Below are 17,008 nucleotides of genomic sequence, written 5' to 3'. Positions count from 1 at the left end.
GCCACATTTCCAGCTCTATCAGTAAGTTTAGGATAAACTCAACTGTTCTGGATACGCAGACAGACAAACAGATTTATCCCTCGGCTTCCTTGGTGATTTGATCTGGAAGCCCCAGTCATCACCAAAACCTACATATTTCACCGTCCCTTCTACAAAGTCATTTGCATAGAACTGTACCCACAGCCTCGGATATTTGAAACCCCCTCCAGATGACTTTCCTACCTAATGCGATGTAAACACTATGTGGATCCTTCCTATACAGCCTCTCAGCTAGATGAATGCCAAGAACATTGTGCATCTGTGCTCAGTACAGAGAGGTACACACGTCTCTGGGTACTTTTCATCTAAATAAAGGGTACAAACCTGCAGAAACAGATGGGGAGCTGAACGGTCTCCCCATCTCGAGCCCGGACCAAATACCGCTTTCTGGAGGACTTATCTGACCTTCCCATCACATCACCTAAGAAAGCAGAAGAAAATGAACAGAAATGCCCTTCCTCTTTTTCCCAGAGCCAATGCGGTCCAAAGGTGACAGGACTGTCCCAGAGGACTGCAGAAGCAGAAGCTGGGAGGCTGGGGTGAGCTACCCCCTAGGACTTTCCACCCTCAAAGGACTGCCTGCCTGCAGCTCTCGCGGCCTCTCGGCATGCTTGTGAGACTTAAAACAGTATCACAGCTGTGGACGAGGATATGCAGGCCCAGAGGAAGGCAGAACCGGAATAACTCTTCTCACAAGAGGATTCACCATCCCCGCTACCAGGCCCCCATAGAGTAAGTGACTCATGACAATAAGGCCACTCATGGGAGGCCGGCCCCACCGGGAGATGCTGGGCAGTAGCCAGCCTAAACCAGTTCTGAAGGGTTAGGATGGGACAGAGAGGCAAAGCCACTTCTGCTTTCTGTTCAGGGCCACCGAGGCACCAGCCCAAGGAGCAAATTTGAATTCTGAGACCTCAGCACAGGCTCACTTCAAGTTTTGAGGGGAAATGTGGATGCTCTCATGGTAGCTGTCTGGGCTTTCTGCAAAAGACCCCTTCACCGCTTCCAGAGGAACTGTGGACTCAGTGTGACGCAGTCACTATCAGCTCGGACACTGATAGCCTTTTGCTTCTAGACATTTCTGAGAAAAAAAAATCACCCTTATTTCTCCTGGTGTAAATCCATCCTGAGGACATGAGCCAGTACCAGTGGGGACTTTTGTATTCATCTCAGGCGCTTGTCAGTGGTGGGAAACTGAGGCTATATATGAAAAGCAGATTCCTATCTGGAGCCGTGTTCTCTGAGTGAGGGAGACAAGCTGAAGGGGACCATTTTAGGAGACTTTAAAATTGCGCGCTCGGCCGTCATTCGGACTCCACAGCAGAGGTTACAGTCGCGGCTCGGTTTGCAGCGCTCGGTTATAGAGCTCAGAGTGGCTGAGCGCACGCGCTCTGGGTTCAGAGGGCCAGGTCTGAGCAGCCTCTGTCCCTCCTCAGCTTGGCCCTGGGTGTGTCACTTCAGCTTTTTACCCTCCAGCGTCCCCATTGGAACACGAAGACTATCACATCCCCCTCTCCGAGCTGTTCTGAGGGGAAGGACACTGAAGGACAGGCTACCTGAGACCGCAGCACCCTAGCCCAGGAGCCTTGAGTTCAGAAGTCCTCAGCAGAGAGCTTGTGTCCCTTACACACTGTGACCACAGAGCTGCGAAGAAGCCTTCTCATTCGACTCCCCAAGGACCCTAAGCTGGTTCCCATGGGCCGTGCCCTGTACCTGGAGACCAGTGTAAGCAGGACGGACAACCACACTCTTCAGGAACCTCGCATGCTCTCTAGGCACGAACCTGGCAATGCCTTGCTAGAGATACCGGTGTCTGTTTGGCCCTAGAAGTACTGGAACAAACTGCCACCTGCCCAGGAGAGCAAAGAATATCCCATCTAAAGCCTCGAGCTGCAGAGGACCATGGGACCCCAACACAGCACACAGGGTGCCTTCTTCTGCCCTTCGGGATGTGGGCCCAGCGCTACCCTGGCCTGACACAGACCGCTGACCCAAATGTCTGCATGGTGGACAAGGGTGTCCTTCATCTGGTTCTGTGCCCGCCCTCCAGAGGAGAAGTGACTGGACTCGAGGGCTCTGGATTTGCATCAGGTTCAGCGGTGAGAAGCAGGTTGTGCTTCGGGTGGGGCAGTGCGCCCGTCTCCAGGGGAGATTAACTACGGAAGCGAAGCCCTCCAAGCCTTCCTCTCAGACCGGCTGAGTTTCGCAGGCTCTCCACAGGCAAGTCTCACTTTCCGATTACAGTAGACCCCACGTTCAAATTCACATGTGACAGGCATGCACAGCCAACAAGTCTGTGCACGGGACGGGTGCATACATGTCACGGCAGTGTTGACAATGCTCAGTCCCTCACGGCAGCCTGGAGATGCTTCAAACGACTGAACAGCTCACTTCCTCTCTCAACAGAGAGGCCCTCCACACTGACTACTAGAGGGAGAATAATCAGTAGATTAATCCACACCATGTGTATTCATTTTATATTTTTTTAAAATAGAAGCTTTATTTTCTTAAAAATAATTTTACTTACATTTTTATATTAACCATCACACATTATCAATCTTTTTAAAAGATTTATTTGTTTTTATTTCCTGTGTGGGTGTTTGCCTGCAGGTACTAATGCACCCCATGTGTATGTACCCGAGACTGCCAGAAGAGGGCATCAGCTCTCCCAGAAGTGGAGTTAGAGGTGATCAGGAGGTGCCTAATGTTGGTGCTGGGAGCTTAACCTGGGCCCTCTGTAGAGGCAGGGTCTATTGTCATGGTGAAACGCCAGGGCCAAAGGCAACTGGGGAGCAAATTATTTTCCACCCCCAGTCATACTCCATCCTGGAGGGAAGTCAGGGCAGGAACCTGGAGGCCAGTGCTGGGGCAGAGACTGTGGGGAGTGGGGGGGATGCCTACTGGTCTGCTACCCACTAATTGCCAAGCCTGATTCCTTATACCACCTGAGACCACGAGCCCAGGGGCAGCACTGCCCACAGTCATCCGGGCCCTACAACTTCCCGGACGACATGGTGTGGGCATTTTCTCAGCGAGGTTCCTCTTCGCAGATAACTCTGGCCTGTACCAAGCTGGCAGGAAGAGAATGAGACCAGGACAGGCGGTAAGTGCTCTCCACTGCTGAGGGATCTCCAGTTCCTACACTTACCTTCTGACTCTCGTGGAAATATTTATAAATGTAGCAGTAACCACGGCATGACAGCTCCCACTACGTGCACACAGTACGTCAGAGTAGACGGCAGGGCAGCTGGCAGGCATTCACTCTGTAAGATCTGTGCTAAACCCTTGCTTTAAAAGTGCTCATAACCGCCCAGCATGGCAGTATTTACTCTTGTAATCTCGCCACATATGAGGCTGAGGCTGAGATCAGAAGCCTGTGTATCCCTGTGCACAGGTGTTTATGTCTGTGTCTCTGTGTGTGAGCGTTTCTGTGCGCGAGTGTTGGACCCCCACATCGCTGGTGAGGACCGCGGTGGGTGACAGACTACACTGGGCAGAGAGAGCTTGAGTGTGGAGTTTTACTGAGAAGAAGGTATTGAGAGGGGACAGGGGAGGCAGGGAAGGGAAGACAAAGAGACAGACAGAGAGAGAGAGAGAGAGAGAGAGAGAGAGAGAGAGAGAGAGAGAGAGAGAGAGAGAGAGAGAAGCCAAGATGAGCTAGCTGTCTCTGCAGGAAGACAGAGACCAGGAGTGGGGCAGAGCTTGTCTCTTAAAGGAACCTTTCTTTGCACCTGCCTAGAGTCGGAGCTGCTTGCCATAGCAGAGAGGTTACTGTGCCAGGTTTCCAGAAAATACTAACAAATGTGTTTGTACATTTGTGTATGTTGTTTAGTTGTTTGTTTGCTTGTTAGCACATATGTAGACTCACTCATGTTTGTCCAGTAATACATACGTGCAGTGTCCACAGGAGCCAAAAGAGGGCACTGAGTACCCTTGAATTGTAATCGCAGGCAATTGTGAGCCTTCCCTGGTCACTGGAACCCAAAACCTGGTCCTGTGCAAGAACAGAGTGTTCTCAACCACTGGGCCGTTTCTCCAACCCCAGACTCGAATGACTTTGCTTAAAACAAGGGCAAACCTTCTCTCTCACTTCAAAATCGTGTGAGAGCTAATTTAGAGATAAGAGATTTTCCATGGAAATTTGGTATACAAATTGAATGAACGTAAAATACGCCTCAAAGTTTGAAGATGTAGTATAAAGATGATACAATACACCTCAATCAACAGTATTTATACTTATGGCATGTTGAGGTGACATTTTGCAAGTGTTGTGTCACGTGACTCCGTTAGGAAACTGAATTCTCCTGCCTCTTTTTACGTGGTTAGTAGCAAGCTTCACCCCCACATGGCACGGATATTACAGTTCCCTAGGCACTGGTTGGGGCTCATCGTAAAGCACCTGTCTCCCATGTGCCAGGCCCGGGGTGCCACGCTCAACCCTTCAAACCGTGAATCCTGCCTGGGGCACCGGAAGCATCCCTGCATCCCAAGTCCTGCTCTATGACCCGCAGTGCGATCACGGTCCAGTCTTGTCTGGCCACACTTTGTTTCGTCCACATTAAGATGTTTCTGATTTACCAGGCTCACTCGGGACCTCCTAGCGCTGTGCAGGTCAGCCTGAGCGGAGACGGGACCGTCCAAGGCGTACATCGTTCAGCCTCCATCTCTACTGGCTACCTGGGATTGGCCATGCCCACCATAGCCTCTGAGGCCCAGTGGGAATGGGGACAGGACAGGACAGCACTTCGCCAGTCCCCCTTGAGTCCCGCCTGCCCCAGGATGTTCTTCTCATCATCCTGTCACAGCCTATTTTAGAGTTTCTGCTGTGAAGCGCTACCTGACTACAGCTGAGGCCAAAGCTGCTGCCTGGACCAGAGTGGGACAAGGGAGGCGCTGACTGCGCCCGGAGTGTGCGTCCTCCATGACTTATCCCTCCCCTAGCCTTTCCAGTGCAGGAATATGGGCTTCACCTAGTTGTTTTTCCAGCTAGTCCCCTGCGCCACTTGGAGAACACAGAGCCTGTCCTACTAAGAACTCCTAGTGCCCCTTGTCAAAGCACTGGGGGAGGGGGCACAGAGGGAGGGGCGGCACGGAAGACCACGTACACCCTAAACAGCGTGCTTAGAGCGCCATCTTGTGGTCGTTATTGTCAATTACAGACAGGAATGTTTAGTATGTCCTTTTCCTCTTTTTTCCAAATGCATGCATACTTTGTAAGATATCATTATGATGATATTCAATAAAGGATGTCTTTGTGATTCTCCTCTCCCATCCCTCCACCCCTCTGAAGTCCCTGTTTCCTCGTCGTAGGCTCTCACTGATACTGCCTCTTATTCGTCTCCTGCGTCCTTTGCCGAGGAACATCACTCCCTGATGGGCTTGTTTCTGGGTTTTTAGGTTTCACCCAGACTTACACCTGTTACACACAAACACCTCGTGGGCGAGGATCTTCACACAGGGGCACATACAGGTTGTTGTTGTTGGTGGTGGTGGTGGTGGTTTTTCTTTCTGAGTTTTGGTCACCTTACACTTTGCAGATCCATCTGTTTCCTGAAAATTCATGATTACAATTTTCTTCACAGATGAATAATACTGATTTTAGATAGCATGCAAGACCTGATGTCTTATGCACATATAACAGTATAAAATTCCATCACTTCTTTTCCTTTCTCGTGCCAAATAGCCTCCTTTCTACGTAGGAGACGTGAGAGGAAAAACTATGTTATTTGAAGTTAATACGCTCTGCACATCAGGGGGGAAGGGTCATATTTTGCCTCCCCCACCACTTCTCATTCCTTCTTTTGCATTTATTTTATGTATCATATGCAAATGAAATACGAATATGTAAATATTAATATACATACATATGCATAAAAGAGAAAACCTGTGCTGTTTGTCTGAGTCTATCTTATACTTGACATGATTTCTAGATCTAACCATTTTCCTGCAATGCTGTAATTTCAGGTTTTTATTTTAGTAGTAGTAGTAGTAGTAGTGTGTGTGTGTGTGTGTGTGTGTGTGTGTGTGTGTGTGTGTGCACGCGCAGTGTGTAGAGGTAAGACCCGTGTGAGCCATGACTGAACATGTGGAAATCAGATGACTTCTTGCTTAAACGGCCTCTCTTGTGCCTGCTGTGCTGGTAGCGCAGTTTCGCTGGCCCACCATCTCCAGGCTATATTCCCGTCTCCACCCCCATTTTTGACACGGGAGAGCTGAGATTACAGATGAAAACTGAAACCACGGCACCTGACCATAGGTCCCAGAGGTCAAGCTCGTGTCTTCAGGCCACCAGAGTCTTCTCTCCCCAGCCCAGAGTTCCATTTTACAGCTGAACCAAATCCCATTGTATATACGGACCACATTCCTTCGTCTGTTGATGGACATCTAGACTGGCTCCATATTGGTCACTTTCCCCATTACTGCGATAAAACGCAGGACAAGAGGCAGTTTAAAGAGAGAAGGGCTCATTTTGGCTGTCAGCTTGAAGTCAGGGAGGGGTGTCAGCAGCCAATGGGGCTCTTGCTTTCCTGTCAGCAGCCAATGGGGCTCTTGCTTTCCTGTGAGCAGCCAATGGGGCTTTCGCTTCCCTGTCAGCAGCCAATGGGGCTCTCGCTTCCCTGCGTCCTCATCAATAGTTGTTTTTGTGGAGTTTTTTTTTTCTTTCTTTCTGACTAAGGTGAGTTAGAATCTCAAAACGGGATCTTCTTAAGATTTATTTTATTGAATATATATATGTTCTGTCTGCATGTTTGCTTGCAAGCCCGAAGTGTTCATCAGATCTCATTACAGATGGCTAGGAGCCACCATGTGGTTGCTGGGAATTGAACTCAGGACCTCTGGAAGAACAGTCAATGCTCTTAACCACTGAGTCATCTCTCCAACCCCTCAAAACAGTTTTAATTTGGATTTCTCTGGTGTCTAAGGATGTTGGCCATTTTTCAAATAGTTATCAGCTGTTTGCTTTTCTTCTTTTAAAAATTACCTATTGAGTTCACCTGTCCACCTACTGACTGGATGATTTGGTGTTTTGTTTTTAGAGTTCTTTATTCTGGATGTTGACTCCCTGTTAAATGCATAGCTGGAACAAACTTTCTACCCTGCAGACTGTCTCTTCGCTCTGCTAATGACTTCCTCCACTGTGCCGAATAATCTCCACTTTAGATAATAATCTCGTGCAGTTCATCCTCCGTTCCTGGGATTGTCTCCTATGTTGCTGCGTTTCCTATGTTCCGTTGGGAACGCCCTCACCACGCCTACACTGACGTGTATTCCCTGCTTTCCTCTAGAAGTTTCAGGATTCAGAATGTTTTGAGTGTAGGACAGGAGAGGCATATCTACCTTCATTCTTCTTAGGACTGATATCCAGGCTTGCTGGTCTCCCTAGACGAAAATGCCAGTGGGCGTAGTTTGGGGGACACCAGATAATTGGATCATAGTCTTCAATTCATCAGATGGTCTCGACTACATTGGTGCATTGTATCCACTTGTATTTATTGTTATTATTGAGAGAGTTTGCTTGTTCCTGTAACTTTGTTGCTTGGTTTGGGTTGGATTCTAGCTGGGTTATTTGTTGCTTTCTCTTCTCTGCTATTGGAGTTAGGGCTTTGCTGGTTTACTGTGTTGGACACAATGAATCCCTTACTTAGTCCATCATCCCACTCATCATCCCACTGAGGAAATGTTTTCTTGGTTGGGATTTTCTTCCTCCTCTGTGTTTAGAGTTCCAAGGTGTCTTCGGCAATGCTGGCTTTGTGGCTGTTAACTTCTTTGTGTCATGTTCATCTTGATATGTCTTGATGTCTTCATGAATGTTGAAACATAATGTTGTTCATCCCTGTTGCTGTCTTCTTCGGGCCATGGGTTGAGTCCTTGCTTCATATGTCTGCTCATACATATTCCCTTTGTAGTCGTTGATTTTTTTTTTTATAAGTAACTCTTGAATTCTTCGTCTGGCATCTACACTAGCTCTGTGTCTTCACACTTGGAAGCTGAGTTATCTTGGGGAGCGGTGGCATTGCTGTCCTTGGTCATGTCCCTTACCATCCTCCGCTGTGCCCCTTGTGTTTCCGCATTGTAACTCGCATCCCTATTGGTTTGGGTCTCCTTCCTGGTCTCACTGGGATCCCCTCAGGAGTGACCGTCTCTTGCGGGCTTCCTCTTCAGAACCATTGGGAGCAGAAGAACAGATGCCGTGACAGCCACAAGACAGAGAAACACACTTCAACCTGATGAGAGTCCACGGCTGCACCACACCACCGATGCCTGGGGAGAAAAATACGCAAAAAAAAAAAAAAAAGAATGAAATAAAGACTGGAGAAGGATGAAAGAACAAGGGATTAAAATAATAATTCATGATTTTGGATAATTAAAAATCATAAACATAAACATAAATGAAAGAAGAGTAATGAAAGTTAAAAACATGAATGATTATTAAAAATACAAAGAAAGTCAAAATGCTACAAAAGCAGAGGCAACTATCAGCAAAAACGTCTGCCCAGCAGGCAGTGGTGGTGCAAGCCTTTAGTCCCAGCACTCAGGAGGCAGAGGCAGGCAGATCTCTGTGAGTTTGAGCCAGCTTGGTCTACAAGAGCTAGTTCCAGTGTAACACCCCATTCGGTGTTACACCCTCGGTACAGTTCGCACGCCACTGTACCAAACGCGAGTCGGGCAAGGGCCTGGAGATGGAAAAGAAGACACAGAGAGACCAGGGTCATTGGAAAGGAGATCAGCCGAATGCCACTTTATTCAGCATTGGGGGAGTCCTTATCTACCTAACAGCAGCACAAGGATCTCCGCCCAGGCAGGTGGGAAATTACCATATTAACAATGGAGTGAATGCCCTGCAGCTAACCACCAGGTGGGGCAGGCATAGCACAGAAACACACAGGAAGCTTAGTTAGTTGATCATAAACTGTCCCCGCGAATGCACCACAGGAATAAGGGAGACCAGGGCCCTACATTCCAGGACAGGCTCCAAAGCTACACAGAGAAACCCTGTCTCGAAAAGAAAAAAAGGCTGCTCAATAATGGAAAAATGGAAAAACGTGAAAGGGAAATGATGTAACTACATTAGAATCTCAAAAATCAAAAAAAATAGTTTGAAAATAAGGTAAAGTAAAAATTAAAAAGAAAAATGAGAACAGAAAGAATCAGGAAAAAAAAAGAAGTATAAAGAATCAGAACAAATGCCTGGGCTCTCAAACCTTGAGTTTTCCATTGAAGAAAACTGATTTTCCCTTTGAGTGGGAGTCAGAGTGTCTTGGTTGGGAGTGAACTCGTCACTCAGCAAACTGCCTGATGTGACCTACTGCATTTGGTCCTCTAGAAGATCCACGGGGTCAGTTATATCCCTACCATCACTTCACAGACAGGGAAGGGGGCTCAGGGAGGCTGTGACACTACCCGGTGCCCACCACAGAAGTCAGACCCCTCCTCCTTCAGACTGCAACCCCAGCCACCTTTTCCAGCAAGCTGGAAGACTTGAGTTCCTTCCTCAGCATGCACAAGGGAGACCTGATGTGGGTATTTTCCAGCGAGGTTCCCAGGAGCTTGGGGGCTGATGAAAGATCCAACAATACGGGTCCACATCCTTGCCTTTTAGCCTGTTAGCTTAATCAGAGGCTCAGAGGCCATTCCTGCCAGTGCCTTTGCTGAGCCCTGGTGAGTGGGAGGCTGGCCCATCAGTGTGAGCATCTTATCTCTCCACTTCTCTCCTGGGCCTTGGTTTTTAATCTCCTTTGCTACCCAAGGGTTCTTTGATTGATTGATTGATTGATTATGTACACGGTGTTCTGTCTGCCTGTGTGCCTACAAGCCAGAAGAGTGCACCAGATCTCATTACAGATGGCTGTGAGCCGCCATGTGGTTGCTGGGATTTGAACTAAGGATCTCTGGAAAAATAACTAGTGTGCTCCTATCTGCTGAGCTATCTCTCCTTTGCTGCAGTTCTTGGGGCCTAACCGTGAGGCAAGGCGGAAGGATTGATCTGATGAGAACAAGAATCTAAGCAGTCCCAGGAACAGCACACAACTCGCTAGCAGCTCCTGAAGGGTAGGAAAGCAGTACCTGGAGGCCATAGGGAAGCGCAGACCAGCTCAAACTGCCTCCAGACCCTGGAAGGAAAGCAAAACTCAGCAAACAAAGCCAGGGTCTCGGAGCATGGGCGACAGCACCTCAAATGACCACCAGAGGGCGCTCCAAACCAGCCAACCCAGACCCTCCTCAGCGAGGCACTTCCCCGCAGAGGTCAGCCTTCCGCCAGAACACTTTCCGAGCCGCTGAGGCCGCTGCAGCCTTAAGAGGCCAGCCAAGGATTGCCGTCAGAGCATCATCCCCAGAGGCACCGAGGAGACAGGAAACCTGCATCCTGCCTGATGATGTTCAGCCTGGGTTGCACCCCCTGGTCCTGCCAGCGGGCTCATCCCATGGGAGCCCGGGGCAGGGCCAAAGGCAGGGCGCCCACGGGGTGAGAAGAGGGGCCCTCACCCGAGTGCTCCCTCCAGGCGCCGAAGAAGGAGTCCCCGGAGGATCAGGCAGAGGCAGAGAAGCCTGCTCTCCAGGTTCAGGTGAACAGAGGTGAGGTCCAGGTGAGCCAGGACTCTCGCACACACAGCAGGTCTCCCACCCAGCAGCGACGCTTAGCAGGGTGAGTGGACAGCCGGGGCTGCACACTGTTTCCAGACTATGGGGCTGTGAGTTCGTGCTTTAAAACTGGATTTAAGAGCCCCTCCTAGGCCTCATTAAATTTCTGCGTGGCTCGGAGCACCACGCTTCCACAGTGAGACCCTTGCCCAGGTGCTGGCAGGTGCCAGGTAGATGTCTTTGGTTGGTGTACAGTCCTATGGCAGTTGTAATTAACGCCCGCGGGTGAAGCGCTGTAGGCCTCAGGGGCCCTGGCCTGAATCCAGGGCAAACCGATTTGTTGTGAGCATGATGCAGAGCCATGGCTGGAGCTGAGTCACGTTCAGAGAGGCATCCAGCTCACCCTCTGAAGGCAGGCCCCCCGCTGTACTTGGCTTGGCTGGGTGTGGCCTGCTCTTGACCTAGCTTAGAAAGGTGTGTTAGGGGAAGACGAGGTGGAGGGTCGAGAGCAGTTTCTTTCTCTTTCACAGAGGTGGCCCCTCTCTACCGCATTCCCACAGTAGCATAGGGGTTTTGGCGCCCCCACCCCCGCCCCATTACCGTCCCCCAGGGTCTATTCCAGCATCCACTTCTCTCTGCCAGCCCTCCCTAGAATTGTGGGAAGCAACGCCGCCCAGCCCCCCAACTCCAACCCAAGGCCAGGCTACCTTTAGCCAATCTGCAGTCCTACTGGTTTGGATGAATCTAATCTCAGGTGGGTTGGTTAGTGTCCCCAAACAAGCGCTGAGGAAAGAAGGGTTTAACTGTGATTGGGAGAGGCCCCTTGGTTCTTCTGAGACTGGAAAATTTACTCTTTCCTTCTGCTGGGTGGGAGAGAAAAAAAATATTAGCTCCTGAAGCTGATCCCACCCAGATGAAAGAGTGGGAGGGAGGAAGAAGGAAGAGGGGGAGAAGACCCCAGAAGCAAACAGAAGGGGAGAGAAACCCCCAGGCTTGGTTGACAGAGTCAACCTGGATCCAGCCATGCCTGCCACTGGGGTTATGAGGATCTTCCTCCTAACGTTTAGGAGCCAATATGGAAATTTCAACTTTAACTTTAGTCTTTTATTTTGTTTCATTTTTTTAAAAACAGAGTCTCATATAGCTCAGGCTGGCTCTGAACTTGCTATGTAGCTAAGGGGAGCCTTGAATTTCTGATCCTCTGCCTCCACCTCCTGAGTGCTGGAAATACAGATTTACACCACCCCTGACTTTGTGTCCTGCTAGGGACTACCCAGGTATGGACCCAGAACTTTCATGCTAAGCCTTGCTACAATGGGTTTGGGGGTTCCACACCCCATCCCAGTCCACTGTGTTTTCAAGCCCTGCATACTTCTAGGACAGAAGGAAGGTGTCACTCCAGATCCATCAGGGTCTCTGAGATCAGTACCAGCTTTAGGGCCTTATTTCTCAGCCCCAGCTCTGTCTCTTGCCCTGACCTTGGAGGCTTCCAGCTCTCAGCTGTGTACTCTAGGCTGTCTGTGCTCCTGGACAAAAAGTCATGCTGGCATCTTGGGGCCAGGACCTTGCAGATTTACCACCCACCCACTGTTTCCTTCTCCCGGCTATCCCAAAGGCAGTCTGCCCTCTCCACTCCAAGTGGAGACCAGTCAGTGACAGGGAATGTGCCCAAATGCTTAAGTGTGTGCCAGAAGCACTTTGACCCAGCATAACCCACAGAATGCCAGCCCCAAGCTTCCGTCCTGTGGCGTGGTGATGAACTGATGAAGGCCCACATCCCTATCTCCCCTACATTCCGGCTTCCCCCAGCCCAGGCTGGAATTTCCACCAGGACTCACTTTGTAACTTCAGGCCTGGTACAAGCTCAGCTTATAGAGGTTAGTGGAGTAGCGACAAGGTGGGTAGGGGAAGGGCATTCTGGACTTGTCCTTCCGGGCTTTATCTGCAGGTACGTCAGATGTACTAAGACAGGTGACATTGTGCCTGCCACCTAGAGCCCAGCTCTACCTTAGGTCACTTGGGCTACTGTGTGAAGAGTGTTGATGGCTCGCTATAACCAAGTTCGTTTGTGTGTTTGTTTTTATCAGTTTTCCACAGCTTTAAATGATACAAAAATGACAAAAGTTCTAAAAATACAATGGAGAAGTGGCACCCTGAGGATGCCACTTTCTGGGTGGCATAGCTTTCCTGGGTTCTACCTCTGCAACTGGATCATAAGCCCCAGAAGCCATGGTGCAAACCAGAAACCACCCACATGTTCAGAGAAATCTGCACATGTTCCCTTGTGCAAATGGCTCCTTGGAAAAATCTAATCCAGCTGCTGGAGCCCTCTGGCTCTCGAAGTCCTCGCTTCCGCTGACACATCTGGCATCTCTTTCCTCTGCGAGGCAGTTGTCACTGCTGGTCCCATTTTACAGATTTGAGGAACTGATACTCGGACTTCCCCAAGTTTGCTCTCAGATCCCCAAGGTACACGCTCCACAGAGAAACTCATCCCTCATAGCAGGGCTTCACGCTGGAAATCCAGGCAAAATGCCTTAAAGGGCATTCTAAATATATTTCTTTACTATAGATGCTGATCGCCTGCTACTGAAACCAGGAATTAGCTTGTCTGCCTGAAGACGTGGCTGCTGCCTTCGAAAGAAGGCACGGGAGAAATCTGCCGACTGCCAGCCTAGCGATGCTGCCGACGGCTTCCAGCAAAAGAAGAACCTTCGCTGCCAAATACTTCAGTAAGGATTTGATTCTGTGTGGAGAGTGACTGTGTGTTTGACTCCTTGCTTGAGGGTGGGGTTGCTCAGGGCCACTGAGAGAGGCTTCTTGGTCCTGTGAGCACCGTGCAGTCAGGGTTCAATCTTCCTTTAGCTTTCAGAACTGACTAGTGGCCCAGCACTCAGCCAGTACCCCAGCATCTGCTCTGTGCCTGCCTGAAAAACAGGCTCCAACATGAAAGCAAGTGTCAGGGGCCCTGGGCTCCAGTGGCCGAGGACTCTAGTGACATTTAATGTCCATGAGGACCACCATGACCATAGCCTACTCAGACACTAGGTAAACCCCCACAGGGAGAGCTGTGTGACCCAAGGCTCCCCTGTCTGCACCAAGAAACAACCCAGCCTGGCAGTGAGCTAAAAGATGTGGAGGGTAGTTGAGCCTGGAAAGGGCTGGGGAGGAAGCCATTAGCCACAATGGGACTATTGTCTGTTTGAGTCACAGGCAGATGCTGGTCGGGTGTGCCCTGAAGGTGCTGGTCCTTTCAAAGAGCCAAGCCTTGTAGGTGCTGGCTCACACCGATGTAGGTCCAGATGGTGCAAGGTCATACGAGTGTTGAGACTTGCAGGTGCTGTGTCTTGCTGGTGCCGAGCCTAGCAGGTGCTGGGTCACATAGGTGTTAGGCCTTGCAAGTGCTGGCTAGATGTACCCCTCAGATGGTAGGCTCTTCTGGAGCTGCCCCACTCAAATCTGTGGGCACTGTCTGGAGCCCAGACAGGAAGGAGATGGTTGTGTTTGTAACTGGGTGATGTTCTCTGGTTGTAAGGACCTGAGAGCTGGATTCTAGAAACAGATGCCGTCTGTGGCACCCTCAGGGCGTCTCGTCCTGCGTTAGAAACTGAGGGAGCTCTTCAAACTCCCCAGCCTCCTCTGGAGACGTCTGCTTAACCATCTCAGGTGGACCCCAGGCTTCAGGACATTTTATGTCACTGTGAGCATGGGTAGAAAGTAAGCAAAGCCACAGGGCTTGGACCCCAGCTGTGCCGCTATTGTGCCCTGAGCTGGCGTGTGTGGGATGAGGAGAAAATTTTCTCTTTCACAGAGGCAGGTCTGGGTGGACTGGAATCTGGACTGGGCTCTGAGTTTGGGCTAGAGTCTAGGTGGAAGTTCCACCGGAACCAATGCATAGAGATCAGGGGAGAAGTCGGGTTGGGGCGTTGAAGTCACAGCAGCGGATACTCTACTCCCACTGGGGTCACAGTGTCATTCAGCTCCAAATGAAAACCCCTGGCTTCTGTGGGAGGGTCAGCTGCCAGATTTGTCTGATATGATGGTTTGTGCCCCCACCTCCAGAGGGCATGTGCCAACCTATTGCGAAAGGGCAATGGAGATGTTGCATGAGAATTTAATGAATAAGATTACATTGATTTTTATATGAAAGTGAAACTCACATGGCGGAGAGTGAGCCGTTTTGGAGTGTAAAATTCAGTGGCAGTCCATGCATGCAGCACGCTGTGTGGTCACACTGTCATCGTCCATGGTGTCCTGCACGGGCTAGCAGTCGCCGTGCACAGCCAGTATGTCTGTGTGTGGTGACTTAGCTGCTGCACAGGGCTGATAAGTGTGTGTGTGTCCCTTTGCACTCAGCATGCTCTCATCCAGGCTTGTGTGTGATGGAGCAGGTGTCTGTGCTGTCTTCCTCTTGACCGTGCTGGTTTTACGTAATGATCATCTCAGACTCTTAGACAACTTTGAAGAAAATGTTAATGTCATTGCACAGAAGGCTTCAGACAAGGACCGTGTTATGGGAACAGTGGGGACAACTTCTCTCTCCCCAGCCTTGATCAGGTTATCTGGTTCTCTCTCCTCTCTCTCTCTCTCTCTCTCTCTCTCTCTCTCTCTCTCTCTCTCTCTCTCCTGGTTTAGTCAGGGGATTTTTTTGTTTTTAAGATTTATTTATTATTTATTTATTATGTATACAGTGTTCTGCCTGTAGGCCAGAAGAGGGCACCAGATCTCATTATCCATGATTGTGAGCCACCATGTGGTTGCTGGGAATTAAACTCAAGAAACTCGGAAAAGCAGACAGTCCTCTTAACCTCTGAACTATCTCTCCAACTCCCTTAGTCAGGATTTTTTGGGGGGGTTGTTGTTGCTGTTTCAAATTGTTTTATTTCCATCTTTAACACTAGCAGGAGTCTAAAACAGACTGATATCCAAAGCATAGTTTAAATGTAACAAAGAAAGAGTTAAACTATATACATTAAGGAAAAAGGAAAGGGGTAATTTTTTTCTATAACAACCTTTTCCTATTAATTCATTTTCTGATTAGTAGAACTAAACACATCTAAATTTAATTTAGGATGAAATAATAGGACTTTTACGATCTACTTCATAAACTATCTTTAAAAAGAAGAAACCAGGGGGCTGGAGAGATGGCTCAGTGGTTAAGAGCAATGCCTGCTCTTCCAAAGGTCCTGAGTTCAATTCCCGGCAACCACATGGTGGCTCACAACCATCTGTAATTAGGTCTGGTGCCCTCTTCTGGCCTGCAGACATACACACAGACAGAATATTGTATACATAATAAATAAATGTTTTAAAAAAATTTAGAAAAATAAAAAGAAGAAACCAAATTTTTAAGTGGGTGTCACTAGATTCACTGGTGAGCTGGCTGCATGGTCACCTGGGCTCCTTGAACTAACAAGAGCAAATCCATGAGGCCCACAGGGAACTCAGTGGCTGTGACATCCAAGGGGAGGGCACACACCACACATCACAGTGGGGAGAGCTAATGCCCCCACATTCTGAGTCCACATAAAAAACATCATTACTCTCATTCAAACGAACTGGAAGTCAAACAGTTTAAAAACTTAGAATGAAGACTAAAGCTATTTCTTTCACATGGGAGAGGGCTCTCCTTCAGCTCCATTCAAAGTGAGTTCTGTGCTGAGTCCCTGCTCCTTCAGAACAGCAAACTGAAAGTAGCCAGGGTTTTTTATAGGAAGAATATATATGGGATATACTAGTGACTTGTAAGCTGTGGTCCAGTAGTCCAATACCTGTCTCCCAAAGAAAGGCCAAGACTCTGGTATTCGTGCAGTCTACGAGTCTGGATATCTCAGTTGGTTTATGTCGACATCCCAAAGAAGTGGGTTCTAAACCCAGCAAGGTACCAGAATACTCGCTGTCTACCTCAGCAGGAGGATGGGTGAACTTGCCAGTGAGGGTTAGGACAAAAAGCAAGAGTTTCCTTCTTGGTTGCCCTTTCATGTGGACAGCCACCAGAAGGTGTGGCCCAGGTTTAGGGTGGGTCTTCTGACCTTAAATGATCCAGTTAAGAGAACTCTCTCACAGACACAGACATGCCCAGCTGCTTGGGTTTAGTTGATTCCAGATGTGGTCGAACTGGCATCCAAGATTAGTCATCACACCTGGAGAATATGACTAAGGAACATGAGTTTCCCCCTGACAGATGTTTGCAGAGATTCGGGACAAATGTGCCGTTCTTGAGGATTAAATTCCTCTGCTGGACCTCACATCCACCTCTTCGGGCATCATTCTGCCAGACCTGCTGGAACTTCCCTTGTAGTAGGAAGCCAGAGCTACTTGACTCTGCCAGATGCTTTCGTGCCTTGCGGAAGGGTCACATAGTTTATTCCTGGATTCTATTGATGTT

General features: G+C 49.2%; 1 protein-coding gene and 1 long non-coding RNA gene across 6 annotated transcripts in view; both read left to right on the top strand.

Annotated features, from left to right (window-relative positions):
* The first annotated feature begins 255 nt into the window (after window positions 1-255).
* On the top strand, window positions 256-5,797 carry LOC142858339 (uncharacterized). Its single transcript, XR_012912007.1, has 3 exons — window positions 256-2,259; window positions 3,090-3,142; window positions 4,621-5,797. It is a non-coding gene; the product is annotated as an uncharacterized LOC142858339 (long non-coding RNA).
* A 4,470-nt stretch (window positions 5,798-10,267) lies between these two features.
* Window positions 10,268-17,008, top strand: part of Arhgap22 (Rho GTPase activating protein 22) — a 156,830-nt gene continuing 150,089 nt past the window's right edge. The window contains exons 1-2 of one of the 5 annotated variants that reach the window (XM_075988743.1): window positions 10,268-10,614; window positions 13,193-13,352. In XM_075988743.1, coding sequence (XP_075844858.1) covers window positions 13,301-13,352 — 52 coding nt within the window. In that variant the 5' untranslated portion in view covers window positions 10,268-10,614; window positions 13,193-13,300. Of the gene's footprint in view, window positions 10,685-13,192; window positions 13,353-17,008 lie in introns of all 5 variants that reach the window. The other 4 variants (XM_075988742.1, XM_075988744.1, XR_012912090.1 and 1 more) reach the window with 4 other exon arrangements.

This window comes from Microtus pennsylvanicus, chromosome 10 (assembly GCF_037038515.1).
Source record: "Microtus pennsylvanicus isolate mMicPen1 chromosome 10, mMicPen1.hap1, whole genome shotgun sequence".
Classification (NCBI taxonomy): domain Eukaryota; kingdom Metazoa; phylum Chordata; class Mammalia; order Rodentia; family Cricetidae; genus Microtus; species Microtus pennsylvanicus.
Note: the sequence above shows the minus strand (reverse complement) of the source record. Positions and strands in the feature narration are given on the sequence as shown.